A 26,209-nucleotide genomic window follows, 5' to 3' on the forward strand; every position below is an offset into this window, starting at 1 on the left:
CCTGAAAGTAAATAGTTGCGAAGCAGTTAGCTCAGTTCTCTGATTGGGGTGGATGGAGGGGTTGGAGCACAGAGGAAAGGGCTGTGAACTGGGCTCTGAGGTTCGCTGAGTCTGTTCACAGGGTCTCCGTAGCTTCAGATCAGGTCAGAGATTTACTAACTCTTACAAAAGCTAGACACCTGTGTTTAAGACTTGGGTGTTGATGCCAGGTGAATAAGAGGAGCCTGAAGTTCCAAATGTCCCATTCAGGTTGTCCGTGAGTCCATGACAGCTGTGAAGTCCCCTCAGATTGCTTCTTTTCTCCAGAGACAGAAGTCCAATCCCAAAGACCAATTATTTGGCATGCAAAGCACGAATTCCCTAAGGAAGCCAGGTTCTTCTGTGGTTAGAGCAAGGACTTAAAAGAGGCAAACTTACTCAGTGTAGATCATGGCCCTTCATTACCTTCAGCAGGTGACTTTGATCCCTTCATCTGTGAAATGGGCACAATGGTGTCCTCCTACCAGGATGGTTGTGACAATTGCAGGTCATGTAATTTGCAGCACCTAGCTCAGTGTCTAAGTGCTCAGCAATCCAGTAGTTTCCTTTTCTCTCTCTGATAGTGACAGAAAACAATATCTGATTCCCTCCTCAAGGAGGAGAAAAGTCAACTAAAAATTCCCCTTTGTCCTGAAAGCAGTTGAATAATTTCCCGAGAGACAGTCCAGTTCTGCATCACTTCGAGTCACCAGCACGTGAACTTTTGCCAAGTGTGAGCCATGGAGGAGGCGGGAGAAGGAAGAAAGTTTCTCCCTGTGGGTGTCAGCAATCTGGACGGACTTCCCCAGGAAGAGAGCAGGCAGGGACAAAAGAAGGACAAAAGCCTCCTTCTCACTCTTAGCAGAGAGCTCCCAAGAGCAATGGAAATGAAGCAGAGGACAGTACAGACCTGTTTCACCAGTATGCAAATCGTGTAATGAAACTCAAATGACTAAGCAAGAACCAGTGAGGCTCACCCCACATCTGCTTGCTGGTTCAGCCCCAAGGAACCCACTTGAATCCTGCCAGACCTTGCTAAGGAGGTTTTGTTGGAATTCCACAGAACCCCGATTTTGAAGTTCGGACCGGGAAGAGAGCTCCATTTCTTCGGGGTCCTGTGTGCCAGGGACTTTCACACACATCCGGGGTGGGGGTGGCGGCTGTGGGCAGGCTTGTACCTTTCTGTTGTAATCTCTGTATCTACCATCAGCAGCTTTATTTTAGCAATTGGAAGAAAAAGCTTAGTAGAAAAAAGGGGCTGAAAGATTATATTCTTTTTTTGTGAAGGGATGTATTTTATCCATGTCTGTGTCTTTCACGGAGTTTTGAATGGAATAGATGCTCACGGTTATTTTTAAGTGAACAAATTGCCTTATGTGATGTATGAGAAAGCAGAAATTTGGACAAGCGGAACGCCTTGCCCAGAGTCAGGCAGCTGATGTGCAGCAGAGACAAGATTCGAATCCGGTTGCTTTGTTTGCAAGTCTGACCCTTTCAGGGCATCGAACTGATGCTCAGGAAGTGGACTCTTCCAGCCCAGAGGCCTCCACACCGACGGGGAAGTGAGACAGGACCTCAGGGCTGCTGACCCCCGTGACAGGTCATGGGCGATTTAGGCTTTCTGGTTTTGTCCAGCTCTGCTTATTCCATTTCTTAAACACCCTTTTCAGGATGCCTAGGACTTTGCCGAAGTCCCTGCAGGAGTTTTGATTCTGGGAAAGGCTCCTTGCTGTTTGGTCCAGGACAGGGCATCATGTCCTTGTGGTCAGGAGGTTGGACTTCCTCTCCTGAGTAATGGTAACCTGCCCCTGGGGAGTGGGGCTACTGGGAGCCTCCTGACCCACACAGCATCCCCAGGTCTGGTTTCCAAGGGAGCAGGGCGCTCCGGGATGGACTCACTGATCCTGGTGAGGCCCAAGCCTCTGGCATGGAGAGAGTGGCTCCTGTGAGCTGGGCTAGAACTGGCAAAATCCAGTCCACTCCCCACTTGGGGTGGGGTGGAGGGTGTTATCAGATCCTTTGCTCAACCTCCAAGCCTTTGGCCCTCAGCTGACTTTTCAAATCAGAAGTAGCCTCTGGGTGGAAGATCATTGTGCAGTCTCTTTTTTTAGTGATTCACTTGTCTTGGTGAAATCAACCACAGTCACTGAGTAAATTTCATTTATCAAAGCAAAAGGGTGACGTCAGGTGTCTTATTTGATCCTGGTGACCCTGAGAGGGGGCTGTCGTCCTGCCTGTTTCACAAGGAAGGCAACTGAGACGTAGAGAAGTCAATACGTGGTGGAGCCAGGACTGGCATCAGGCTCTCAGAGCCACAAAATTCACTTTGCTACTTCTGAGCTGCCCTCTGGAGCCCCCGCTGCAGACCCCAGGATCCATCCTGGGATCTCGAGATGTTTCTCTCAGTCAATGTGTCAGTTACTGATGACTATGGAGGAACGAGCTTCCCTCTGTCTGCCCGCTGTAGTCAGACTGCTTCCCAAAGGGATCTCTCCCCCCCGGGGCCCCCTACTCCTTTCTCGTTCATGAGCACTCCCTTCCTGAAGCTATTCTGATGACAAGTCTCTTCCTCTCTCCTCAAGTTCCTCTCGCATGTATATATTTTTTTCTTTGTATTAAGCTCTAGCCTTAAGTGTCTGAGTCAGTAGAAGGGGAGATGTGTGCCTCGTCCGGTTGGGAAACCCACCCTTCCTCTGCCCCACCCTGATCACCAAGGCCTGTGACCTCAAGTCTGAGTGGAGGGGGCGGGGAGAGGTGGAGGATTTTGAACAATCATTTTCTGAGGACCCGCAGAGTTTTGAACTGAGGGAATGAAGAAATCTCAAAGCTGCTAGGTCCAAATTAAGAAAAGTAGTCAGTCTTTTTTTTTTTTTTAAAGGAAGTACTGAGCATTGAACCCAGGACCTTGTGCATGCTAAAAGCATGTGCTCTACCACACAGACACTAACTACTATATATAAAATAGATAAACAACAAGTTTCTACTGTATAGCACAGGGAACTATGTTCAATATCTTGTAGTAACCTATAATGAAAAAGAATATGAAAAGGAATATATGTATGTACATGTATGACTGAAGCATTATGCTGAACAGCAGAAATTGACACAACATTGTAAACTGACTGTACTTCAATTAAAAATTAAGGAAAAAAAAAAGTAGTCAAAGAATGAACTCATCTGTTTTCAAGCAGTCCATGGGGCCAGGTACGTGATCTCCGTTATCGCCAATCTGTGCTTCAGCCTGTGAGATGAGGTTGTTATGCTTATTTTATATGTGAGAAAATGGAGACTCAGTGAGATTTTTCCCATGAAAACCTGTGGTCTTTCTCTTACCCACCCTACCCTTGTCCATTGCCGGGATTGGCTGGAGGACGTCCAGACCACAGTGGTCACACTGCATAGGGACCATTCCTTGTTCCCTGAACTTGCCATTGTCCTAAAGACCATGTTGAATTGGAGCTACCAACATCCTCACCATTCTCACTTTCAAAAGGAAGGGATTTTTTTTCCCCCCAAGTTCCTCTTTTTTTTTTTTTAAATTGAAGTATTGTCAGTTTACAATGTTGTGTCAGTTTCTGGTGTACAGCATAGTGATTCAGTCATACATATACATACCTATATTCCTTTTCATATTCTTTTTCATTAAAGGTTACTACAAGATATTGAATATAGTTCCCTGTGCTATACAGAAGAAACTTGCTTATCTATTTTATATATAGGATAATTTAAAAAAGTTTTTTCTCCAAACCTTTGTAGAGTGTTCATAGGAGTCTGATTAAATTTACATATTAACTCATGAGATTATAAGGGGAGGGTTCTTATACATGAGTCTTCTTGAATAAAAATTCTAACTAAAAATGAAGGGAAAAAAACGGAGGGAGGGTGTAGCACAGTGGTAGAGCGTGTGCTTAGCTCCTGGGTTCAAGCCCCAGTGCTTCTATTAAAATAAATACATAAACAAACCCGATTTCCTCCCTGCCCCCAAATAAATAAATAAATAAATAAATAAATAAATAAATAAATAAATAAATAAATAAATAGAAACTTGAGCTTCTTTATAAAAATTAAAAATAAACAAAAAAGAAGATAAAAAAGAAAAAAACCACAACAACAAAAAAGAAAAATTCTAGCTATCTAGTCAAATTGTCCTTTGCGTCCCTTACTCCATAAAGGCCCTATGCAGTTCTTGGTAAGCTAATTGCTATTTATATAATCATCTTTGCTATTATGATGATTTTATCTCTTCCTTTAGATTTGTAACTGGTTATTTTTTGATATATGGAAAGCCATTGGTTTGGCAGCCATCATCATGAATGCAGTCTCTTCATTATTTTTTCACTCGTTATTCTCAGATTTCCCAACAATACATTCATATAATTTCATAACGATTGTAAAGTTGCCGACTGCCTTCCAGGCCTGGCTTTTGCGAAGCTGTCTTCCAAGGAGTGGAGGGCTCAGTGCTAGACACTCTCTCTACACGGGCAAGGGCGACTCTGGAATCTTCCACTCTTCTGTCTCCTCGGGCCCGGCCGCTGGCTTGCTCTTTCCTGGCCACCCAGAGGAAGGTGTCCATTTGTCTCAGGAAGGGCAGAGTCACTCCCTCGCCGCTGTCGCAGGTCTATCTTTAGGCCATCCGCCCCCTCCCCTCCGCTCTCTTCCCTTTCTCTGGTCTCTCCCGGGGCCTTGCTTTGATTTGTAGTCGGAAGTTCCCCGCGTCCCGCTGCCTCTTCCTCCTCGTTTCCCAAGTTCCCACAGGAACCCTGAGAAGTAGGTTGTGCCCAGAGGTTAGAGCGGAAACTGCGGCAAGATAACTCCAAGGGACAATGCCCAGTTGACGTCATTTCAACTTCTGTGCCTCGGCCGGAGGTGTTTTTTTGTTTTTTCTTCCATTTTTCTTCAGGTTGCTCTTCAGCCCCACCCCATCCAGAGTCTGTCCACCTCTCTTTGAAAGCTCCCTGTCTGGTTGCTGTATGTGTTTCCTCATATTCTGATGCAAAATCCGCAGTTCCAAGTGCTGACTTAGAAACTTGTCCTTTGACAGAGTTGCTTTCTTTTGAAGCAGAAGCATCCCCTTGTGACTGTCATGACACCCTCCCCTGATCACCATGCGGGTATTCACATGACAGTCCTGAGTGGTGGGGACCGGACAGCCATCATCTCCAGAAAAACACACAAATGCATTGAATGAGTTGTCATCGGTTGTAAAAAAGAAAGGTTTACGAACTCTGATTACTATTCTCTAAAAGGTTTGAATCAAAAAGATGATAAAAGGTGATCCTCTTCCTAGAGAAGCTCCATTTTTCTTATTTTAAAAAAAGGGGCTTGAGGTCAAGTCCAATTGTATGCTCTTTCTATAGCTTGGCACCCAAGGTCCAGATGAGAACGCCCTGTGTGTCTACCCAGTGTTAGGATGCGGGTGAACGGCCAGTCACTCGGTGTCTGTTCTCTGTCTCTCCTTGCTCCAGCTGTACCTGCAGGCCCGCTTCACCTGGCGAGGTGCCCGCCTGCTCCGGCCCCTCCTGCAGTTCACCCTGATCATGATGGCCTTTTACACGGGACTGTCCCGAGTGTCCGACCACAAGCACCATCCCAGTGACGTCCTGGCGGGATTTGCTCAAGGCGCCCTGGTGGCCTGCTGCATAGTAAGTAGCCTCTTATCCTCGGGACGCAAGCAGGGCTCTGGACGGCTTGCTTGTTAAATGTTTCCAGCTCGGGGACCAAAGCTGAGGGAGCTCACAATCCCCTTCTCTGTTGGTGTTTGAAGAGCCACCCTGCCTCAGGACCCCTTCTGTGAAATGAGAATATTTCCTACTTCTTTCCAGCCTGGGAGTTTTAATCCAACAGAGTCTGGGAATCCTCTCCTCCATCAGCTTCGAAGGTGTGTGCTCGGAGTTGCAAGAGACCTGAGATACTGTCCAACTTAGTCGCTCTATTGATGTGGACATTTAGGGTTCAGGAGGGGAAGGAACTTGCCCCAGGTCACATGTCAAGAGTCTAAGTCTCTGACTCATCTGTGCTCATGTGCTGCTTTGGTGATCGCCTATTATTCAGAACTTCCCAGCTTCTTGGAAAATTTCTACCCTTCCCATTGTGACCTTTATAGGACTTGGTTAGACCCTAAACTAGGTGTTGGCTCGGGAAGAGGGAGTTTGGTGAAGGCTCAGCCCTCTCCTAGCCTGAGGGCCTTGTCCATCAAGTCACAGAACTTCCTAGAGAATGACCTTGGATGGACCACATTCTGATTGCCTCAAATGACGAGGTTCCCCCATCACATCCTTCCCCGCTGACTCTCAGTGAGGGTGGGAGGAGGCGTTCCACCTCTCTGAGCCTCCATCTCCTCGGGAATCTCTGCTTTTCTTGCCTGCTCAAAGTTTTTAAGAGTCAAAAAGAGAGACTTTCTTTTCCTTTTAAATCTGTGCAACATTAGATTTCATGCTCAAAGTTTTGAGGGCCTTATTCAGCAAACAGGACTGAGCACCCACTCTGACGTGCCTTCCTGGGCCCTGCTCAGCGGTGCTCACTCCGGTCCAGCAGGAATCCCAGAACACAGGACTAGGCTGGATGTCGGAGCCACGCCTGTTAGTTTCACCCTTGCTCATTCACGGTAGGAATCGGGAAATAGAGCTCTCGACCAGCGCCCCTTGTCCTTGCCTGGTTTCTCAGCACGGCTGCAGCCTCGTGTCTCCCTGCAATAACCTCCCTGCTCCTCTGCATTTATCGCCCCGTGTGAAAGTTGTCACTGTGTCTCCCTTTAGACTGTTCCTCACGGACAAGGACCTGAGTTAATGTGTATGTTTTTCTCCCTGTCTCGCCAAGGCCTCTCAGGGATTCTAGCTCAGAGTGAGTAAACGCGTGCTTAATCCACAAAAACCTAGAATCTGTGAGTTGATCTACCCTTTCTTGGGAACATTCTCTTGAAGGCAGAGATATGGATAAGGGACAGCTCTCGGGGTGAGGGTACAGCTCAGTGGTAGAGTGCGTGTTTAGCACGAGGTCCTGGGTTCAATCCCCAGTGCCTCCATTAAACAAACAAACAAACAAACCTAATTACTCCCTCCCTCAAAAAAAAAAGAAAAAAAGAAAAGGGACAGCCCTCGCTCCCAAAGGGCCTGACTCTGCTTGCCAGCCTTGTCCTGGGAGCCCTGACCGAAGGGACTGGCTGTTTTGAAGGCTTTATTCATTTCTTTCTTTCTTTCTTTCTTTCTTTCTTTCTTTCTTTCTTTCTTTCTTTCTTTCTTTCTTTCTTTCTTTCTTTCTTTCTTTCTTTCTTTCTTTCTTTCTTTCTTTCTTTCTTTCTTTCTTTCTTTCTTTCTTTCTTTCTTTCTTTCTTTCTCTTCTTTCTTTCTTTCTCTTCTTTCTTTCTTTCTTTCTTCTTTCTTTCTTTCCTTCCTTCCTTCCTTTCCTTCCTTCCTTTCCTTTCTTTCCTTCCTTTCCTTTCTTTCCTTCCTTTCCTTCCTTTCCTTTCTTTCCTTTCTTTCCTTTCTTTCCTTTCTTTTCGTCAGAGCCAGAAGGGAAAGAGATTGGGGAACAAACCATTAATGAGAGCAGCTGTCCCTGACCAGCTTGTTCTCCGAGGCCTGGCCCTTAAATGTGAAGTGACAGCGGGGGTGGGTGTTTGCAGGGCAGGGTAACCCTTTGCTGACTGTGGCCTCTGAGCTCGCTCTAGGCAGGAGGTCGGCCCCCGGGGGCCTGCGGTGGTGTTTCCTTCTCGGCGCCACCGCCCTAATTAGAGTCTCCTGTACCTCCAATTAAAAAAATTGAAAGGTGGTGGGGAAGGGGGTGTCCCTCGTAGCCTGCCTGTCTTTTATAGAGCTCTCGCTCCGCACAGTGAGACAGAGCGTCCGGGAGGACCAGGGTTTATTTTCGAGAGGGGAAATGAGGGTCTGACTTTTATCCTGTTTAGCTCTTGCTCCTACTGTTTGTAAAGTGCCTACTCCTGGCTGGCTCTGTTTGAGATCCTCTACTCATTGGCTCCTTTTAGGCCCACGAAGCCCTCGTACTATAGCCATTTTACAGATCAGGCAGCTGAGGCTGAGAGAGATGACTTAAGTCATCGAAGGTCAGAGTGAGTCAACAGCTGCTGCCAGGATGCTCGCTGATTCCGAAGCATTGCCCTCTGCCCTTGGCAAGGTGGTGTGGTCACGGGAGCTACAGCAGCCAGAGTTACCCGGGGCGTAAGCAGCGTAGACATCTACTTAAAGGGTATAATTCCAGGGTGTCAGGGACCTTCCCAACCCTCTGGGCTGATCCAGTCATGGCTTTAAGTTTGAAAGCCTGTTTTACTGTGTAAAGATGTTTTGGAAAGGGGCAATAAAGGTCTTTCCCTGTCTTTTGCCCACTTGGCTCTAAACTCCATCTTATTTCTCATTTTTCTCCAAATGCCTGACTCCCAGCCTGGTCCTCAGTTACTCCTGGTCCTGACTGGCTCGGAATCCCGGCACTGAGTGAGGCATTTCTGAGAAGCCAGGGCAGGAAACTGGAGTCAGTCTAAGGGCTTGAGGATGCTCGGCCCAGGGAAAGCAGGCGCTGAGTCACTCCCCATCATGAGACCTGTCACCCTGGTTGTGAGCGTGAGAAAGGCAGAAGCAAAGCTCAGGACCGGGGGTTGAGCCAGAAGTGGTTCTGGCGACCCACGAGGCCATCTGAGGATGCTGTATGCCTGGGGAAGGGGACGGTGGGGCGGATGGAGGGTGTCTGCCCCCCAGGTTTTCTAGCGTCCTCGGTGCTTTCCTAGAGTTGCGCATGTAGCTCTTGCAGCCCAGGCAGGAGCCTGCGGTCTCTGCCGTGTCTCGTAGCAGAACATTCTCCCAAGCATCAAGGCTGTCCCGGTGAATCCCGGGCAAAGTCAAGTTCTCTTCTCCCCACCGTGAATGTGGCTGTTTTGAATGGATCTTAACCCGGGGCATCACCTAAAGTTGGTTAGGAGGATCAGGACGAGGCAGTAAGGTACAAGGCCATGGCACAGGGGGCCAAGGACCCCAGAATCCATTTCCCAATCTGCCTGATACCGTCCTCAGCCAAGCTCTGATGGACTCCCCAACAACAGGGAAATAATATTTGCTCACGAGGACTGAGAACTCAGTGTGCCAGCTACTATGTTAAGCACTTTAGATAGATCATTTACCCCCAAAAATCCAGCACAGACTCTTTCCCCATTCTTGTCCTCAGGACTGAGAGGGATGCAGTAACAGGAGAGGGTAGAGGGCACAGGGTTGAGCCACGGTGGTCCAGCTCAGAGCCAGCTCTGCAACACCCAAGGCTCTGTAAGGCCTCGTCTCCTGTTCCTCTCACCCCCTCCCCTCCAGGTGCACCAGACTTCTCAAGATTTCCCAGCATCCTGAGCTCCTATCTTGGATAGCTGTCCCCTTTTGATGGAGCACAGTCCCAGTGTCACCCCATCTCTGATGCAGCTTAGTTTCTCATGTTGCTGCTGCAATGAGTTATCACAAATGTAGTGCTTAAAACAACACGGAGTTATTTTCCTACAGTTCTTGAGTTTTGAATTCCAAAATGGGTCTCACGGGGCTAACACTGAGGTGTTGGCAGGTCTGCATGCCTTCTGCTGGCTCGAGGGAGGCTCTGTTCCCTTGACTTTTCCAGCTCCTAGAGGCTGCCTGCATCCTGTGGTTCGTGGCCCCTTCCTCCATCTTCGAAATCAGCGGCGTAGCATCTTCATCTCTCTCTCTTTTGTTCTCTCTGGCCTCCACGTCCATCGTCATGTCTCCTTCTGTGATCCTGACTCTCCTGCCCTCCTCTTACGGGGACCCTTGTGATGACACTGGGCCCCCCTGGATAATCCAGGGTAATCGCCCCCATCTCTAGAGCTTTAACTTAATCACACCTGCAAAGTCCATTTTGCTGTGTGGGGTCACTGTGTTAGCAGGTCCTGGGAATCAGGACTTGGGCACCTTGGGGGGGGGGCATTGTTTAGTCTCCCACACCTTCCTTTCTGTCTTTTCTGAAGACAGAGTGTCTAGCTTTCTCCTAGTGCTCCCAGGGCCCTTTGCATGTTTTTTCCTGCCATACGATTCAGCCTGATTCTCTCTTAATTCCCTGTTCAAATGTCTGTCTCCCCAGCTAGACTGCGGGTGCCTTAGTGGCAGAATCCGCGGCCTAACCTTCTGGCTGTTGGTTCTCAGTGTCTGGCGCAGTGACTGACACATAGCTGGTGCTTGCTAAGCACTGGGTAAAGGGTGAGTGACGAATGAACTTGTGACCTGAGGCGTGACCCCTGCCCCTGAGCCTAGTTTCCCCATCTGTGAATTGACCTTGAAGGCCGTGGAGCTCTGTGACCTTCTCCCCAGATTCTGTGCACGGCCACCTTCATAGTAACTGAGCTGGACCTGCCTTCTCAGATGGAGCTGTCTCCCCGCAGGGCCCATGAAGGTGGCCTCTATTTGGGGATCATGACATGTCTCTACGTCTCCATGGGGTACAGTGCATCACTCTAGAATGTCACTGCAGCCACTGCGGAGCCTTGGGCAACGGGCTGTGATAGCCAAGCACTTTCACCCGGGCCTGTTGAGGGTAAGTCCTGTCACAACAAGCAGACGTGTCTAGACAGAAATCACATGCCAGACGGGAGCAGGTTCAGCTCCCTCCCCCTTGCTGGCTGAGCCCTTTCCAGAGAACACAGAAAAAAAAACCCCACGTGACATCATGGACTCAGCATAGCGATAAGGACATGCAAGGTCAAATAGACCTGCACCCTGATATACACCTTCATGCTTGTGGGTGGAGGTGCACAGGACAGAGGCAGAGAGACCCAGAGGCACATGGACAGACCCAGTCGTACCCAGTCACAGACATCCATCCTCTGCCACCAGCGCTCAGAACTGCCAACATACACAGACAGACAGGCCAATGCAAACACAGGCACTTGCTGACCCTCTCAGTCCCTGTCCCATGTACCCCCTACACCAACACACACACACGTACAGTCACCCCTCCCTAGATGTGAACTCTACAGCTGGGCTCACCCTACCCACCTGGAGTATCCCAGGGGCTCGGATGAAGCGACAGACATTGGTTCATTTCCTGTCTGGTGAGAACTTGCCTATCTGGCCACCTCCTCCCTGACCCTCCAACAGATGGCAAATTACGGGGCCCTGGGAGGGGTCAGGGCGGGGTCAGGTCAGGGCCAAGCCGCCATCACGGTGGGTGCAGCAGAGGAAGCAGCTGCTGGTGAAATTCATAAACATGCGGCAGAGTCTTTCCTGGTTTTCCTCTGGCCGGGGGTGTGGCTCCGCCAGCAGCCGCCCTTTTGTGTGTTGCTGTCTTCCTCCAGGATGTAGGGAAGGGCGAGGGTGTCCTTTATCTCTGCCCCAGTGAGGTGACCTTGGGAAAAGGAGACAAGCGAGAATGTGAATGGAAGAAGGGTTCAGTGATGACAGCCCCCCAGAGAGGAAACTGGGGTGCAGAGAGAGGGTGGAACACATCCAAGGGACACACAGCGGCAGAGTAGGAACCAGCTGGCTCTCTTGATTCAATCTCAAAGGACTAGAAGAGTCAGCTCCAAACGTGTGGTCTGTGCCATGAATTTGTGAAGTCTCCTTTTGTAACTAGAGATGCCCATCTAGTCCCATTGGATTTATTCCACCACCACCCGGACACAGGGGAAGGGGTGAAACGACCTCTCGAATCTCTTCTGGCCCCGCCAAAGCCTCTCTCTCTGCCCAGAAGCCCCGGGGCTGACCTTGCCATCCTGGCCCCTGACTCTCAGGTGGGCAGGGGTATCAGGAACGTGGACGTGGGAGGGAGAAGGAAGCAGAGGCAGAGCTCCACTTTAGCCCCACAGTAGATGATGACAATTTGCAGAGTTCTTCAAAAACTGCCTTTCTCCTTCCCCTGCTGAGATGAATGGGGTGGATGGCGGGGCAGAGACTCAGAAAGGGGAGGTGCGCTCTTGCCGCTTAGGCATACTGGGCGTGTCGCTGCTTCTCAGCCCCCTTCTCCCCTTCTACGATGTGGGGCTCATAGGGTCTGATCTTTGGATTGAGGACTCAGTGAATGAAAGATGCATCATGCTTGGCACGTGTGATGATGGTAACTGAGGGAGGATGTGAAGAGCCCTTCATAGGTAGGAAGCGTTTTCACCTGCATTCCTCCATGGAAGCCTTACAGAAACTATGGGAAGGTAGGTTTGTTAAGAACGTTAGCACACAAATGCAGGGCAGACCCATCATCTGAAATCATAAATCTCTTCATTTTGCATAAATGCAAGCCTAGACAAGGGTGTGACTTAGCCTGGGTCACACAGTAGTAGCAATTTGGTGACTAGATCCTGCTGCCTGACTCCTAGTGTGACACTTTCTATCTCATCAGGTTCCCTCTCAGATACACCAGGAAATTACTCAGTACAGATGCTGGCCAGTTCCCAGTGCCAGAAAGTCACCGAAAGGCCTTTGTTGAGGTCAAAAAGCAATGACTGCAATCAGGTCTGACTCCCTTTTAGACAAAAGATGGAGCTGCCAAAGATGGCTTTTCCTTCTAAGGCATGAGGGTGAGTCAAGTTCCAAGGCAACAAAAATTATTCCTTAATGGATGAGATTGTTAATGATGGTAGAGCAGGATGCCCAAGGGACATCCCCAGGCCCAGGCACGGGGTGTATGCCACAGGGGCAGCTTGTGGCTCTGTCCTCACAGGGAGGCTGGGCTAGGTTTGCTGCGGGCCACGCTTGCTGAGCTCTGAGTAGCTTGTTGTCTACGGAGGAACCATGACACAGTATGCAAAGCATTACGACTGCGCTAAAGCCTAGCCCTAGTGCTAAGACGAAGGCCCTTAAAAGTTCAGCATGGGTCCCGAAGGGAGCAGTTAAGAGCATCTCGAGGAAGGGCTCCTGGAGCCCAGGGTGCAGATGCAGGAGCTGCCCTCAGACAATACAGGGTGTCTAAGACACACAGCCATTGCATGGCAGGTCTCAGGTTTGAGCCCATCAGTTCATCTCCACGGACTCTCCCCTGAATGCTCTCCTTGCTTTAGTCTGCATAAGAGACACCACGAGTGTTTGTTCAATGCAGATTCCAGGCCACCCTTCCAGGAGGTTCGGGTGGGCCCAGGAGTCTGCTTTTTCAAGAAGCACCCTGCTGATTCTAAAATAGATGGTCTGAGGATTACACTTGGAGAAGTACTGGAATAGACAACTCAGTTTTCTTCTGATTCTGAGATTCTCAAATCTTTCCATTGTTATATTTATCTGGCATCTAAGGTCAACGGGGGCTTATCAAAATCTTGATGTGATTCCTGTCTCTAAGGAGTCCTCTTACACACTCCCAGGGGTTGAAACATTCAGGGACTCCAGAAACATTTAAAGGACAACTTTGTTGCCATAGTCTGCCCTTAACAAAATGACCCTCAGGATTGGCTGACTCAGCGATTCGCAGCGATGGGGGTGGAAACCTGGCTGCCAGCCAGACTTCTCTCTGGCCAGCTTGGTTATGGGTGAGCTAGGCAGTACCCTGCAGGGCTGGGCTGTGGGTGCTCCGGGCACTGGCGTCTCTGGAGCCGGGGACAAGACGTCAGAAGCATCCTCCTTTTTGATTGTGCAGATTCATTCCCCAAAATAGCCCCAGAATTGGTGGGACTTTGAGAGCAGATCCTGTCTGCCTGTGGAAAACTCCTGTCTCACGTGGTCTTCACAGCTGGCCTGAATCTTACAGGCTTTCACCTATTGGTTCAGTCTCAGTCATTTGTTTTCCCCTCTCTTCTCTTCCTTTTTTCTAGTTCCTTCTCTTGTTTCTTTTCTTCCCACCCAAGGGGTAGGGGAAGAGAAATGACTTGATGTAGGAAAGGCTCTGAACACTCAAGCCAGTGATCATGGCTCTGTTTTTTAACAAGCCACACTTCATAATACACATAGTTAATAAATGTAACTTTTGTTACATCATATCGTCCTTAGAGTAAACCTCTGAGGTAGGTGTTGCATCCCTCGTTTAGGTATTCTGCTGAAAATGGCAAGACCTGGATTGGAAGACAAGGCTGTCCTACTTCCCAGAGCAAAGCTTGTCACCAGGGTTGCAGGTGTAGGATGGGGAGGGGGACTCGGTGACCCAGTGGCCCAATAACAGCAAGTCGCCGTTTTCAGGGAGACTCCTGTGCACGTCTTACCTCCTCGTCCCCGCAAATGGGATTCCCTCAGCCTCATTTGTGTGTCATTCTGCTCTTGATGGAAGGGCTACATGGTCCTGAGTGCTTGGATAAATCAGATCACAGACTAGCCTTCTCTTCTGACTCAGGAGACAGTCAGAACCACCTCCCCAAGCCACTATCAGAAAGAGCCAGAATGTTAGCAGGCAGAGGAGAGCAGAGCTGGCATCTTTTTCCCTAGTAAACTTTAAGTTTCCCAAACTTTAAGAGTTTTGATGGGAACAAGTGCAAGATCTCTAGAGTTGAAGACACAACTGGGAAGAAAAGCCTTACCCCCTCCAGCCCACTTACCCTCTTGCACACGTACAGAAACCATGGCTCTGGCCTCAGTGTTTCCAAAACGCATCTCCTCTTCTTTGTCTTCATCGCACAGTGGTCGTACAGGACTCGTCCTCTCCTAGGTTCTGCAGGAGCATCCTGACCGGTACCCCCGCCTTCGGGCTCTCTGCTCCCTTTCTGACTCCTGCTGCTTAGGTACATCTTGATCTTAACGCAGGTCTTCCCACCACGCTGCATCCCTGCTTTAGCCTTGACAACGGGCTGCGGATTCCTTAACGTGTCACAGGAGGCTTCTCACCATCCAGCCTGTCCTCTCCCGCCTCCCTGACTGCTCCGCCCTGGTTACACGGAGCTTCCTACAGCTCCTCAGCACGCCGGACGCCCTCGCGCCCTTCACCTGGAGCAGCAGTCCTGGCTTTCACCACCTGACTCACCCCTGCTTATCCTCCAAAGCTAAGCTCCAGTACACCTCCCTGGAGGAAAGCCTTCTAAGCCCCTCGCCCCTCCCCTCCAGCCTGAGTTGGTGCCACACTCTCTGGGCTTCAGCACCCCGACTTCCCTCCATCATAATCCTCGGAACATTGGATTACACTTGTGTGTCTACCTAGATCTCTCCCTCATTGCCCCGTGAGCTCTCGGAGGGCAAAGAACTCTGTCTTATGTATATTCATCATGATAATCCCAGGGCTTGGCACAGAGCAGGTGTTCAGTAAGTGTTTACTGATTGCCTTTTTCAAAAAAGCAATGGATAAACAACAAGGTCCTACTGTAGAGCACAGGGAACTATATTCAATATCTTATAATAGCCTAGGATGAAAAAGCATATGAAAAGGAATATATATATATATAACTGAATCACTATGCTGCACCCGAGAAACTAACACAACATTGTAAACCAACTATACTTCAATTCAAAAATTAAAAAAAATCAAAAAATTAAAAATAAATTTAAAGAGAAGCAATTGATGGAATGCAGAGAATAGGAGAGAGAGAATTGAAAGCACGTGCTCAGGGTTGCATAACTTGGAGCTCATTGTGGCGCCTGGAGCATAGATCTCGTGTGTGTGCCGAGAGACTGACACCTGATGTCTTCTCAGACGGCTGAGAAGGTCTGTGCGGTGGGGCTGTGGGCTGGCAGCAGGTTTGTCCCGCAGACCTGGGATAGCTACCTAATTTGTAGGGACCCTTCCCAGCCTGGGCTTCTGGGTTTTCTTTCCGGGCAGAGATCACCTTCTACAGGAAATAGAACTGCTCCAAGCCAAGAATTTTTCCCGTTTCCTAGTCCTCGTGGTGCTCTGCTGTTCAAGCGTGGGGAAGACAGAGCCCTGTTTGAGTCTTGCCGGGATTGCGTTTCAGGATCCCCAAAAAAGTGTTTGTATAACCTCAAGCTATGCGGAAAGAGGAATATAGCTTAAGGGGAGGTTGGTTCCTGCTGGACCAGATGCCACGTCTCATCTTGCTGCTGGGCTGTGTGCCTGGGGCGTGTGAGGATGTGGTTCCCCTGAAGTCCGTGGGAGTTCTCTGTGCTGAGAAGACCCAGGGCCGGGATGCATGCTTCCAGTAGAGAGAGGTGTGGAAATTCACCAGCAAACATTTTATAAGCCCCTGGTTGTGCAAGGCTCAGCACGAAGTGCTGTGGGCAATGTAGAATGTTTGGGGCTGGGCTCCTTTAAGAAGCCTCCTGTTTGGGAAGAAAGGTGGATAAGCAAAGTTTTGGAGACACAGGAGGGCCTGGCTCACTGAGTCCAGTCACCACCTTGGGGCCCAGAGCGTAACAGAAAGGAACGCCTTTTACTGAACTAGGTGCCAGACACAGGTTTAGTTCTTTTCAAGTACGTTCTTGCCTTGAACCTTCACATCATGCCTATCTCACACTTAGGAAACGGAAACCCTACTGTGTAGTGGATGTGAGCTCAGGAAATGAAATTGGGAAAGAAGCCAGTCGAGGGAGGTGGTGTCAGGGTCTTGGAGGGAGGGGTGTCTGTTTGGGAGTGTCCACTGCTGTGTTTGCCTCCAGCAGATGGGATGTGGGCTGGGAGAAGGATCTCTGAGAAATGAAATCAGTAAGAGCCCTTCTTTGGTGGAGCTAGTGGCTAGGCTGAAGGCAGGAAGTGGGGTTGAGAACCAGCACTGGAAGGGCTGACAGAAACTCCTTCCTCAGAGACAAAGGGAAGGAAGATGAGGAAGGTTAATTTCCAGGTAGAGGTGAGGACGCTGACTCTGCACCTGTCAGAGAAGAGTTGAAAAGTTTAACGACCTCCGCATTTAACTTTAATCGTGTTCTTTAGGATTTCCTTAAACTGGGGGCACCTGAAAACCCTTTCCCCTGGGGCCCTCCTGGCGCGGTTGGGTACAGGTCTTTTCTCTCCTGGTTTGCAAGCTTGCTCTGGCTACTAGACAAGCCTTTCTGGGCCCCAGTTCTCGCTCTTCACATCTCCTTAGAAAAGAAAGGGACCAAAACGCTTAATTTATTTCCTTTGCAAAATGGTATGTTCAGTAGCACGCAGACTGTACAGGTACTAAAATGTTACATTTCTTGGCTAATATATCACTTTCTTGTTCATTGCAAAGAAACCTATACTTTTTAAAAAATCTTTTTAACCAAAAAAAATAATAAGGAAATTCTTGAGTAGGTAATATATGCCATGGATGCAAAATTCAAAAGGTACAGAGGGTTTTATGAGCAGCAAGCCTCTGTTTCACTTTTGTCTTCTCGTCACCCCGCTCTCCTGGGGTAACGGCAACACCAGTTTCTCGCTGTGGTTTTGGTTGCACTTGGCTGATTGCTGTATCACTGCAGAGGGACCGTTTTGGAAATTGGTTCAGCAATGGATCCAAAAACTTTCTGTGGCCAGGCCCAGGCTGCCGGAGCCTTGGTGCTGGTGCAGTCTTATTAAGAATTTCATCTTCTTGCCTATAATGTGTCCAGAATGAAGTCACAGGGCTGTCATTATTAGCGATCACATTAGCATCTGCAGGACAAAGACGCTTCCATCCAAAAAGCTGTTAGCCATAGGAACTTTGAAGTGCGTTAGTCCCCATTTCAGAACCCAGCCATATGTTTCCTATTAAATGATGTGACTGACAGTTGCCTCTTACTTAATACAACTCCTGTTGCTCAATGGCTCAAGTGGATGTCTGTGTGTTTACTTTGCCACCAAATACAAAGCATGAGTTTTTTTTTTCCTCTGGTAACACATCAAGTTCTCGAGTCTTTTATCAGAGGCTAATTGAGACAGGAACCACGCCTGAGCCATCCTTACACCTTTGCGCGTTCCGTAATGTTTCTTAACAGGTCTAAGAACGGCCCGGCAAGGTCACGTGCTCGGGAGGAAGAAGGAGGTTGGGAAGCAGCGATAGGAGGGTTTCTGTTGACCTTTCTTCTGGGTTAGTTGCTGACTCCCTCAGCCAAGAGACCCTGGCTCCTTGACCCCCGTCAAATGGTTGACATCACTGGGCTTTCAGGAAAAAGTGGTCACAACTGCTTCCTCACTCCCGCTCCTGCTGATAGGAATTCACATTGGCTGATCTCGTCTGGTTACACCCTAGATTCCTTTGTGAGGAAAGGGAAAGTATCGTGGACGAATGATGGTGACTAATCATGACTGGCTTCCTTTGTTTGAGAACTTATCTTTCACTGCTATTCATTTGCCTTGAGAAATAAGGAAGTGGGGCCTGCAGATAATGGAGCACTGGACTGAGAGCCCCTGGAAGTGAGGTCTGCTCTTACCATGGCTGTGCAAGCCAGAGCATGTCACTGCCCTTCTCTGGGCCTCCATTTCCCTCTCTGTACAATGAGAATTGGACTCTGTTGGGGGAGGGTACAGCTCAGTGGTGGAGCACATGCTTAGCATGCACGAGGTCCTGGTTTCAATCCCCAGTACTTCCATTAAAAAATATATATATTTTTTATATATATACCTAATTATCTTCCCCCACCAAAAAAATAAAGAGAGAATTGGACTCTGTGGTCTCCACGGTCCTTTCCTATTCAAAGAGCTACAGTTTGGGGGCCCCTTTTCCTAAAACCTGTGCTCCTATGCTCTGCCCTTTGCCTCTGCCTGTCCTCAAGGCCCAGATGTCAGTTAGTGATCTGGATCTCTGATCTTGTGCTTCCAGGTGTTTTTTGTGTCTGACCTCTTCAAGACCAAGACCACCCTGTCCCTGCCTCCCTCCGCCATCAGGAAGGAGCTCCTGTCGCCTGTGGACATCATCGACAGGAACAATCACCACAACATGGTGTAGGCGCGCCCGCCGCCCTGGCCGATCTGTAACACGACTGCTGACAGCAAGTTTTTGCTGCTGCTCTCCAATCTCATCAGACAGTAGAATGTAGGGAAAAACTTTTTGCCCGACTGATTTTTTTTTAAAGGAGAAAAAAAAAAAAAGTCTTCCTTTGTGGCCTTCCAAAATAGGTAGCGTTCACCTGTATGGAAAACAACAGCCAGCCAGCTAACACTGAGTGCCGGAAGCCTGGATGTGCCGTCGGTTCGAGTGTTCATGTTCTAGTGAGCACGGGCTAGCTCTGCAACAAACACTAAAATGATGCGCCTAGTCTGCCGGTCACCCCTGTGACCCGAGGAGCTCAAATTCACTTTGTAGCACAGGATGCCAGAAACAGCACTGAATCAAGAAAACAGCCATTAGGGGTTCCCCGCTTATGTCCCTCTGTCCACACCACTTGATTCTCTGCTGTGACTTTGGTTCAGGAACTTTTTTTTTTTTTTAACTTTAAGAGCAGGTTTGCTCAGTTGAGTGATCACATCCTGAATCCAAATTCGCCTTGTCCCTCCCTCCCTCCCTTCCTCAGCCTGTAGGCCGCAACCACAGTCCCTCACTTTCGTGATCGGGAGACTCTGTGGATGAATGAATTTCACAAATAGCACAATTTCAGAAGAGCTTGAGGGGGGCACAGGCCCTCCTGTGTCTTCTTTTGACTCGCCGTCCTGTGACGCTGAAACGTAGATTACAGGGTGCTGATGCTGTGTGCACCAACCACCCGGGCGCCGCACACTCTTACTGCTTTCTCCCTCGAAACCCTTGCTGTGTGCCCACTGGGATTGCCTGGGAGGGTCCGGAGATGAGCAAAGATGCGGTCCGCCATCGGCTGATGGAAAGCAGCCTTCTATGCAAGAGATGAAGGAGGGTGGAGGGGGCAGAATGAAAAAGGAAGCAACCTTTTGGCTGCTCCAAGCCCGAATGAGCCAGGGTAGCAGCCAGTCTCACGCCTGAGGGGCTGCCCTTCCGGATAACGATGCTGTCGGGGGCCTCTGTGGGAGCCGCTCTTGCTAAGCCGTGTAGAGCGCTGTGGTCTTGGGGTTGATCTCCAGGGCCAGTTCTTGGCAGGTTCTGCTGGGCAGAACACGTGGGTTCAATCTCTGTGCAGGTTCCTCATTCTCTGTGCGTAAGTGTCCCTCCAAGCAGGGTCCCACTCCCGGTAGCAGACAGGGACTGCCTCTCCTGAACCTTTGAGGGACAGAGGAAGGAAGAAATGCTTTCAGATCTTGGAGGCAAACCTTTCAAAGGGCTAAATGTAACCACATGGGTCAACCACATGCACATCCTTACTACAGAAGCCGTCCTTTCATTTCAACTTATAGCAAGCTATGATTTTTATATATAAATATTATATAAATAATGTATAAAACATTCAAAGTTAACTATGTAAGATATTATTTCTGAAACAATTTTAGCTCTATCCACTATGATTATAAACTGTGTTTCGACCTGTGTTATTTACATTAGCTGCTTAAAGAAGCATCGAGTTCATTTTGTTTTAATATCAACTAAAATACCGTAGTTCTGTGGTAGACACTGTTTTTACAATGGAAGAAATAACTGCAACTAGAGAAAACTGTATAAAAACATTAAAGTGTCAGTATTTTTGTAAGGTTCCATTTTTGTAAAGAGAATAATATTCAAAGACTTTTGTAGAATACAAAGTGAAAACTTGTATCTGCGAAACTATACTTGTATTAAATGTGCTTTTTAAATAAAAGCTCATAACAACTAAGGCAAGAGTTGGAAGCTTGGAGTGTTTGAGGGGGGTTGTCTCGGGTGGGTGGGAGGAGGGGGCGTCGCCCCTCAGGGCACCGCCGTGGGAATGTCTCTGCAGGGGAAATGTGGTGGCTGAGGTGTAGATACGGACATTGTCGAAGCTCATTCATCTCTGAAAGCCTGTTTGCAGAGCAAGGCTCTGGCCCTGCTCTCATCTCCGGCTCCTCTAAAGAGCTTTTGTGTTGTAAAAGGGGTTTTCCTCAGGGAGGAGGGGGGTGTGGGTCCCCCAGGGGCAGATAAGGGGCAGGCTCTAGATAAGGTGTGCTTGGGGAGTTCACTGAGGGAGTCCCGTCCACATCCAAGGAAGGAGGGTGCACCGCTAAGAATGGCATCTGGCTCCTGCCTTTCCTCCCTGCGTCTCCCCAACCTGGACACTCACATTTTGTGAGCACCTGCGTTATCAGGCACTTTGCCCTATTTGTCACTTTCGATCCTTACAACAGTTCATATTTTGAGAAATAAGGAATACGAAGGAATGCAAAGATGAAACGACCCATCTAAGAGCCTGGAGGAGCAAACTGCAGGCCAGAACTTGGATTCAGTTCCTGTTGCCACTGTAACCACTTACCACCCACTTGTAGCGTAACACAGCACAAAGGTATCCTCTCATGTTTCCGGGAGGCTCTAGGGCTCTTGTTTCCGGGCCTTTTCCAGCTTCCAGAGGCCAGCAGCTTTCTTTGGTGTGTGGCCCTCTTCCTCCCTCTTCAAAGCCAGGGCTTTGGGCTGAGGGTTGGATGGATTTTCATCAAAACATGTATAAGAATGCCCATGGCAACGCTACCCCAAACTGGAAACAACGCAAATCCCCACCAACAATTGAATGGATAATTAAATAATGGAATGAAATATTTACATGAGGAATACCGTTTAGCAATGAAAACGGACAAACCCCTGCAATGCACAGCAATATGAGTGCATTTCACAGAAAGACTACTGAGTGAATGGAACCAGGCAACGGAATATGCATACTGTGTGAGTTCATTATTAGGAAGTTCAAAACAGGCAAAACTCATTACAAAAGAATCAAACAACAAAATGAAAAGACAATCAACTGAATGCGAAAGGGTATTTGCAAACCTTACATATGACAAGAAGTTAATATCCAAAAAAAAAGAAGAAGAAGAATCCATACAACTCAATAGCAAAAACAAACAATCCAATTAAAAAATGGACAGTGGACTTGAATAGACATTTTTCCAAAGAAAATAAACAAATGGCCAATGGGTATGTGAAAAGATACCCAGTATTACTAATCATTTGGGAAATGAAAATCAAAACCACAAAGAGATATCACTTCATAGTGATAGAAGGGCTACCATTAAAAAGACAAGTTATAACAATTGCTGGTAAGGATGTGGAGAAAAGAGAACCGTTGTGCACTGATGGTGGATGGTAAACTGGGACAGCCACTGTGGAAAACAGTTTGGAGTATTTCCCCCAAAAACCAAAAAAAGAACTGTCATATAATCCAGGAATTCCACTTTGGGGAAGATGTACAAAGGAAATGAAAGCAGTGTGTTGAAGAGATCTCTGCACCTCAGTGTTCACAACAGCACTATTTACAGTAGCCAAGACATAGAAGCAACCTGTGTCCCTCAACAGATGAATGGATAAAGATGATGTGGAATATATATACAACAGAATATTATTCTGCCATAAAAAAGGAATTCTGTCATTTTCAATAACTTGGATGGAACTTCAGGGCATGATGCTAAGTGAAATAAGTCAGACAGAAAAATACAAATACTGTATGATCTCACTTATATGTGTAATGTAAAAAAAGAAAGAAGAAAAACCAAACTCTTAGAAAAAAAGATCAGATTTGTGCTTACCAGGGGTGGAGGGATTGAGTGGAACTGGATGAAGGCAGTTGAAAGGTACAGACTTTTGTTTTAAGATAAATAAGTACTAGGAGGTGTAACGTACAACATAATGACTGCAGTGAACACTGCTGTATGGCATATATGAAATTTGTTAAGAAAATTAATCTTAGGAGTTCTCATCACAAGGAAAAAATATTTTTCCTTATCTTCTTTTGTATTATAAGAGATGATGAATATTAACTACATTTACTGTGGTAGTCATTTCACAATATACGTAAGTCAAATCATTATGCTGTACACCTTAAACTTAGACACTGCTGTGTGTCAGCTATATCTCAATAAAACAAAGAGAAAAGAAAGGGGAAAAAACCCAAACAAGCAAGTAAAAACAATACACGTCAAGGAGTTCAGTAAGAACAGAAAATTCCAGAGCAATGATTCTTACCTTCGTCAGAAAAACACACTTGAACCAAAATAAATATTTGTACGACTTGATTCCTAGCATTGAAGTAGCCTGGTAGGAAACCCAGGAAATTATTTGACTGTCATCATGATACCCAACCTTCTTTTTCTTTACTCATCTCCCGTCACAGATTCTAGAAGAGTGGGTCACTGGCTTCCCAGCCTCTGTGCAGCTGATCATGTTTTATGTATCTAAGAAAACAGGAAAGCCCTTGAGCTGTCTCAGTAGCCTGGTTATTGCTGCTTCCTTCCTTCGAAAGTGTGCTGTGAGGGGATGCTGTTCGGGGCTGTGCCAGCCCCTTGCCAGCTATAAAGAAGAGCCCAGAACCACACAGGGCGGTTGACCCAGTGTCCTGGGTGCACCTGCATCTAGACTTCTCATTATGTGTGATAACTAAATGCCTCTGTTATTTCAATAAATTCAATTCTACATTAAAAAATCAGACAAGACTCATGTATAGTGATGGAAGTCAGATTTGTGATTACCTTTGTGGGACATATTGATAGGGAGAGGACTTAATGTGGATGGTGGTCATGGGAAAAATTTATTAAGCAGTATATTTTGATTCATGTATTTGTCTATTGTGTCATACCTCAACCGAAAAAGGAAAAACAGGGACGTTTGTAGGAAAAAAACTAAATAGGCAATTTCATCCTAAGTTTTGTGTATGTCCTTTCCTATCAGGTTATCTTACTTGACTCAACATACATATGCATCCATGAGCTATATATAGAACTGTATTATGAGTTTTAAATGTATATATATGTAAATAGTATCATAGTAGTGTGTTTTTTATAATCTGCTCTAATCACTCAACATTGTGTTTTTGTAATTTATACACGATGGCACACAGATGTATGATGTTCATTGGACGCTCTGTAGCCTCACTCTATGAGTGGACTATACTTGTTAATCCATTATAAAGTTGATGGACATTTAGGTTATTTCCAGTTTTTTGCTATTACAAACAATGCAGAAATGGACTCCTTTATGTATTTCTCATTTTAGTCCCAATATACAAAGAAATAGAATTGCTAGATAGTAGAGTATATACATCTCTACTTTAACAGATACTATTGCTAAAATGCTCTCAAAGGTAGTTGTATCAAATTTATACTATTTTTAGCAGTATGTGAGATTTCCAATCAATTTCCATCCTCAATAATTGGTATTGGTAGACTTTTAAATTTTAATAATCTGCTAAGTATGAATAGGTAAAATCCCTCTGAATTTTAATTTTCACTTTGCCTACTAAATAGGTTGGACTTGTGGGGTTTATAATTTTTTATTGTGAGCTTATCTATAGCAGGGCTTGTGTTTTCTGTGGGAGTCCCACACAACATTGTCTCTAAAAAGCAAATTTGGGGTTTGATGCTGACAGGAAGGAATCCCAGAGGGCTCATAGGTTCTGGGCTGTGCAAATCTTATTGTTATTCTCTTTTTAAACTTTCTAAAGGAGGATTTAAAAAATAGTTCAGCCTTATTAGATGTATATACAGAACTGTACAATTTGGCCTCAACATACCTCTCCAACCAACTTCAGACTGAAGTTATTACCTTGGTTTTACACTCTTCTTTTATTTCTGTTGTGTGAAATGTTTTTTGATCTGGTCCATGTATTAATGGGGGAAGGGAACTGTTATACTTTATTCCGTGGAAAGAGCTGTTATATTTTAGTCAGTATTTCTATGTGCTTTTTCTTGATGGAAGGTCGTTCTACATTAATGAAGTCTGCCACGTTGCTGGATTTGGAATTTCAGCATGGGATTTCTTTCGTGATCTGGGATTCCCCTATCCCTATACCCCTATTTCTTTGGATACACCCACGTTTCCCCTTGTCTCCTAAAATCCAGCTATGCTGAACTGTTTGCAGTTCTCCCAAACGCATACACTTTGCTTTTGCATACATAGCTACTTCTTCCTATCATTGTCAAAGATCAGATCTGTCCCCACCTTATCTGGGAAATCTCTGTGCCCAAAGGTTGGGTTGGATGGCTTTGCTGGCCTTCCACTGTCTTATTGTTCTGCAGTTGACTAGCGGTCTGTCTCACCTATTGACTGTGAACTCCTTGCAGGCAATGATACTGCCTTATCCGTCATTTTCCCCTTAGGATGGAGCACAGTGGCGAGCACAGTGGCCAGCACAGAATAAGTACATGATAAATATTTTTTGGTTGAATAGATGACTAGAGAGTCTTTTCTTTAGTATATATACATGAAAGTGTGTGTGAATTATATATACAAGTATGTATATGTATTTGCAAGGACATGATTGTTTTGCTCTGGACATGCATGCAATTGTGTGTGTGCCCAAATATATGCGTGTATGTGCATGTTTGCTCTGCTTCTTCTGAGTGGGTGACACGAACTGTTAGGTGGCATTTGTGGGGATGCTGTGATGTTTGCGGTAACAGTGGAGAGGGGAAATAAAGGATAATTGCAACTTTGGTGACCAAACTGTGGAATATGTGGTCCAAGCAGCTCTCAGAAACTCTCCCTATGGAAGGTGCCTGTTTTGGTGGGTGAAATCTATTGTACGTAAGCAAACACTGCACTGCTCTTGGTTTTAGGGTGTTGGGAGGAGGGGGAGGAATGAGTTTTGACATCAGTAAGACAGCAGTGGACAATGGTTCCTGTGGACCTGATCTCTTAATTCCAACTGAAGCTATGTGCCAAGTTTTCACTTTTCATTTTCTTTTTAATCCTTTGAGACCAGTTCCTGCCTCACACAGGGGCCTCTTTCCATCCCATTAAGCCTCTGCCTTCTATTTCTGTGTTTCCTTTCCTCTCATTACTCTGGCATGTGTGGGCAAACAGAAACTTTCTACTGGCGCTCCCGCTCAACATCTTTCTTTTCTGTTTGATTCACTGGATGCTGTCTGGGGGTCCATCGTTACTGGCAGAGGAGTTCCGTGTCCATGATGTCACCTCTGCTCAGTTGGAGGACCCCAGCGTGAATCAAGACATCAGAGGAAATGAGTGGTGATCCCCCAAGGAGACAAGCTCATAAAGTCATCATCAGTGACAGCAAAGGAAATTAAGGAAAACTGAGGTCAGAGTTATGAGTACAACCAGTGTTTGTTTATTCATTCTTCATTCATTCAGTGAATATTCACTGAGTGCCTACACTGTGAATTAGACATGGTTCTTTCCCTCAACAAATTTACTGTCTAATGAGGGAGACTGATGTATCAACAAACAGAAAGACACAGGTAATCCCAGGATACTATGGAAACCCCCCCAAAAAGGAACATAAATGACAGAAAGATCAGAGAGGAAGCAAATCATACACACACTGATAAGGAATGTGGGCTCAGAGTCAGATAGACTTGAGTTTAAATCTCCACTCTGCTACTGAACCACATAAGCCCCACACTAATTGAGCTTCTGTATTTTCAGTTGGATGCTGGAGATAACATACTT

At 46.9% G+C, this 26,209-nt stretch overlaps 1 protein-coding gene across 1 annotated transcript in view; it reads left to right on the forward strand.

Moving 5' to 3' along the window:
- PLPP3 (phospholipid phosphatase 3) overlaps positions 1 to 20,456 on the forward strand; it is an 82,945-nt gene extending 62,489 nt beyond the window's left edge. Inside the window, exons 5-6 of the mRNA XM_010958364.3 lie at positions 5,484 to 5,660; positions 18,563 to 20,456. Of these exons, the coding sequence (XP_010956666.1) occupies positions 5,484 to 5,660; positions 18,563 to 18,688 (303 nt within the window). The 3' untranslated portion in view covers positions 18,689 to 20,456. The remainder of the gene's footprint in view (positions 1 to 5,483; positions 5,661 to 18,562) is intronic.
- Positions 20,457 to 26,209: the final 5,753 nt, after the last annotated feature.

This window comes from Camelus bactrianus, chromosome 13 (assembly GCF_048773025.1).
Source record: "Camelus bactrianus isolate YW-2024 breed Bactrian camel chromosome 13, ASM4877302v1, whole genome shotgun sequence".
Classification (NCBI taxonomy): Eukaryota; Metazoa; Chordata; class Mammalia; order Artiodactyla; family Camelidae; genus Camelus; species Camelus bactrianus.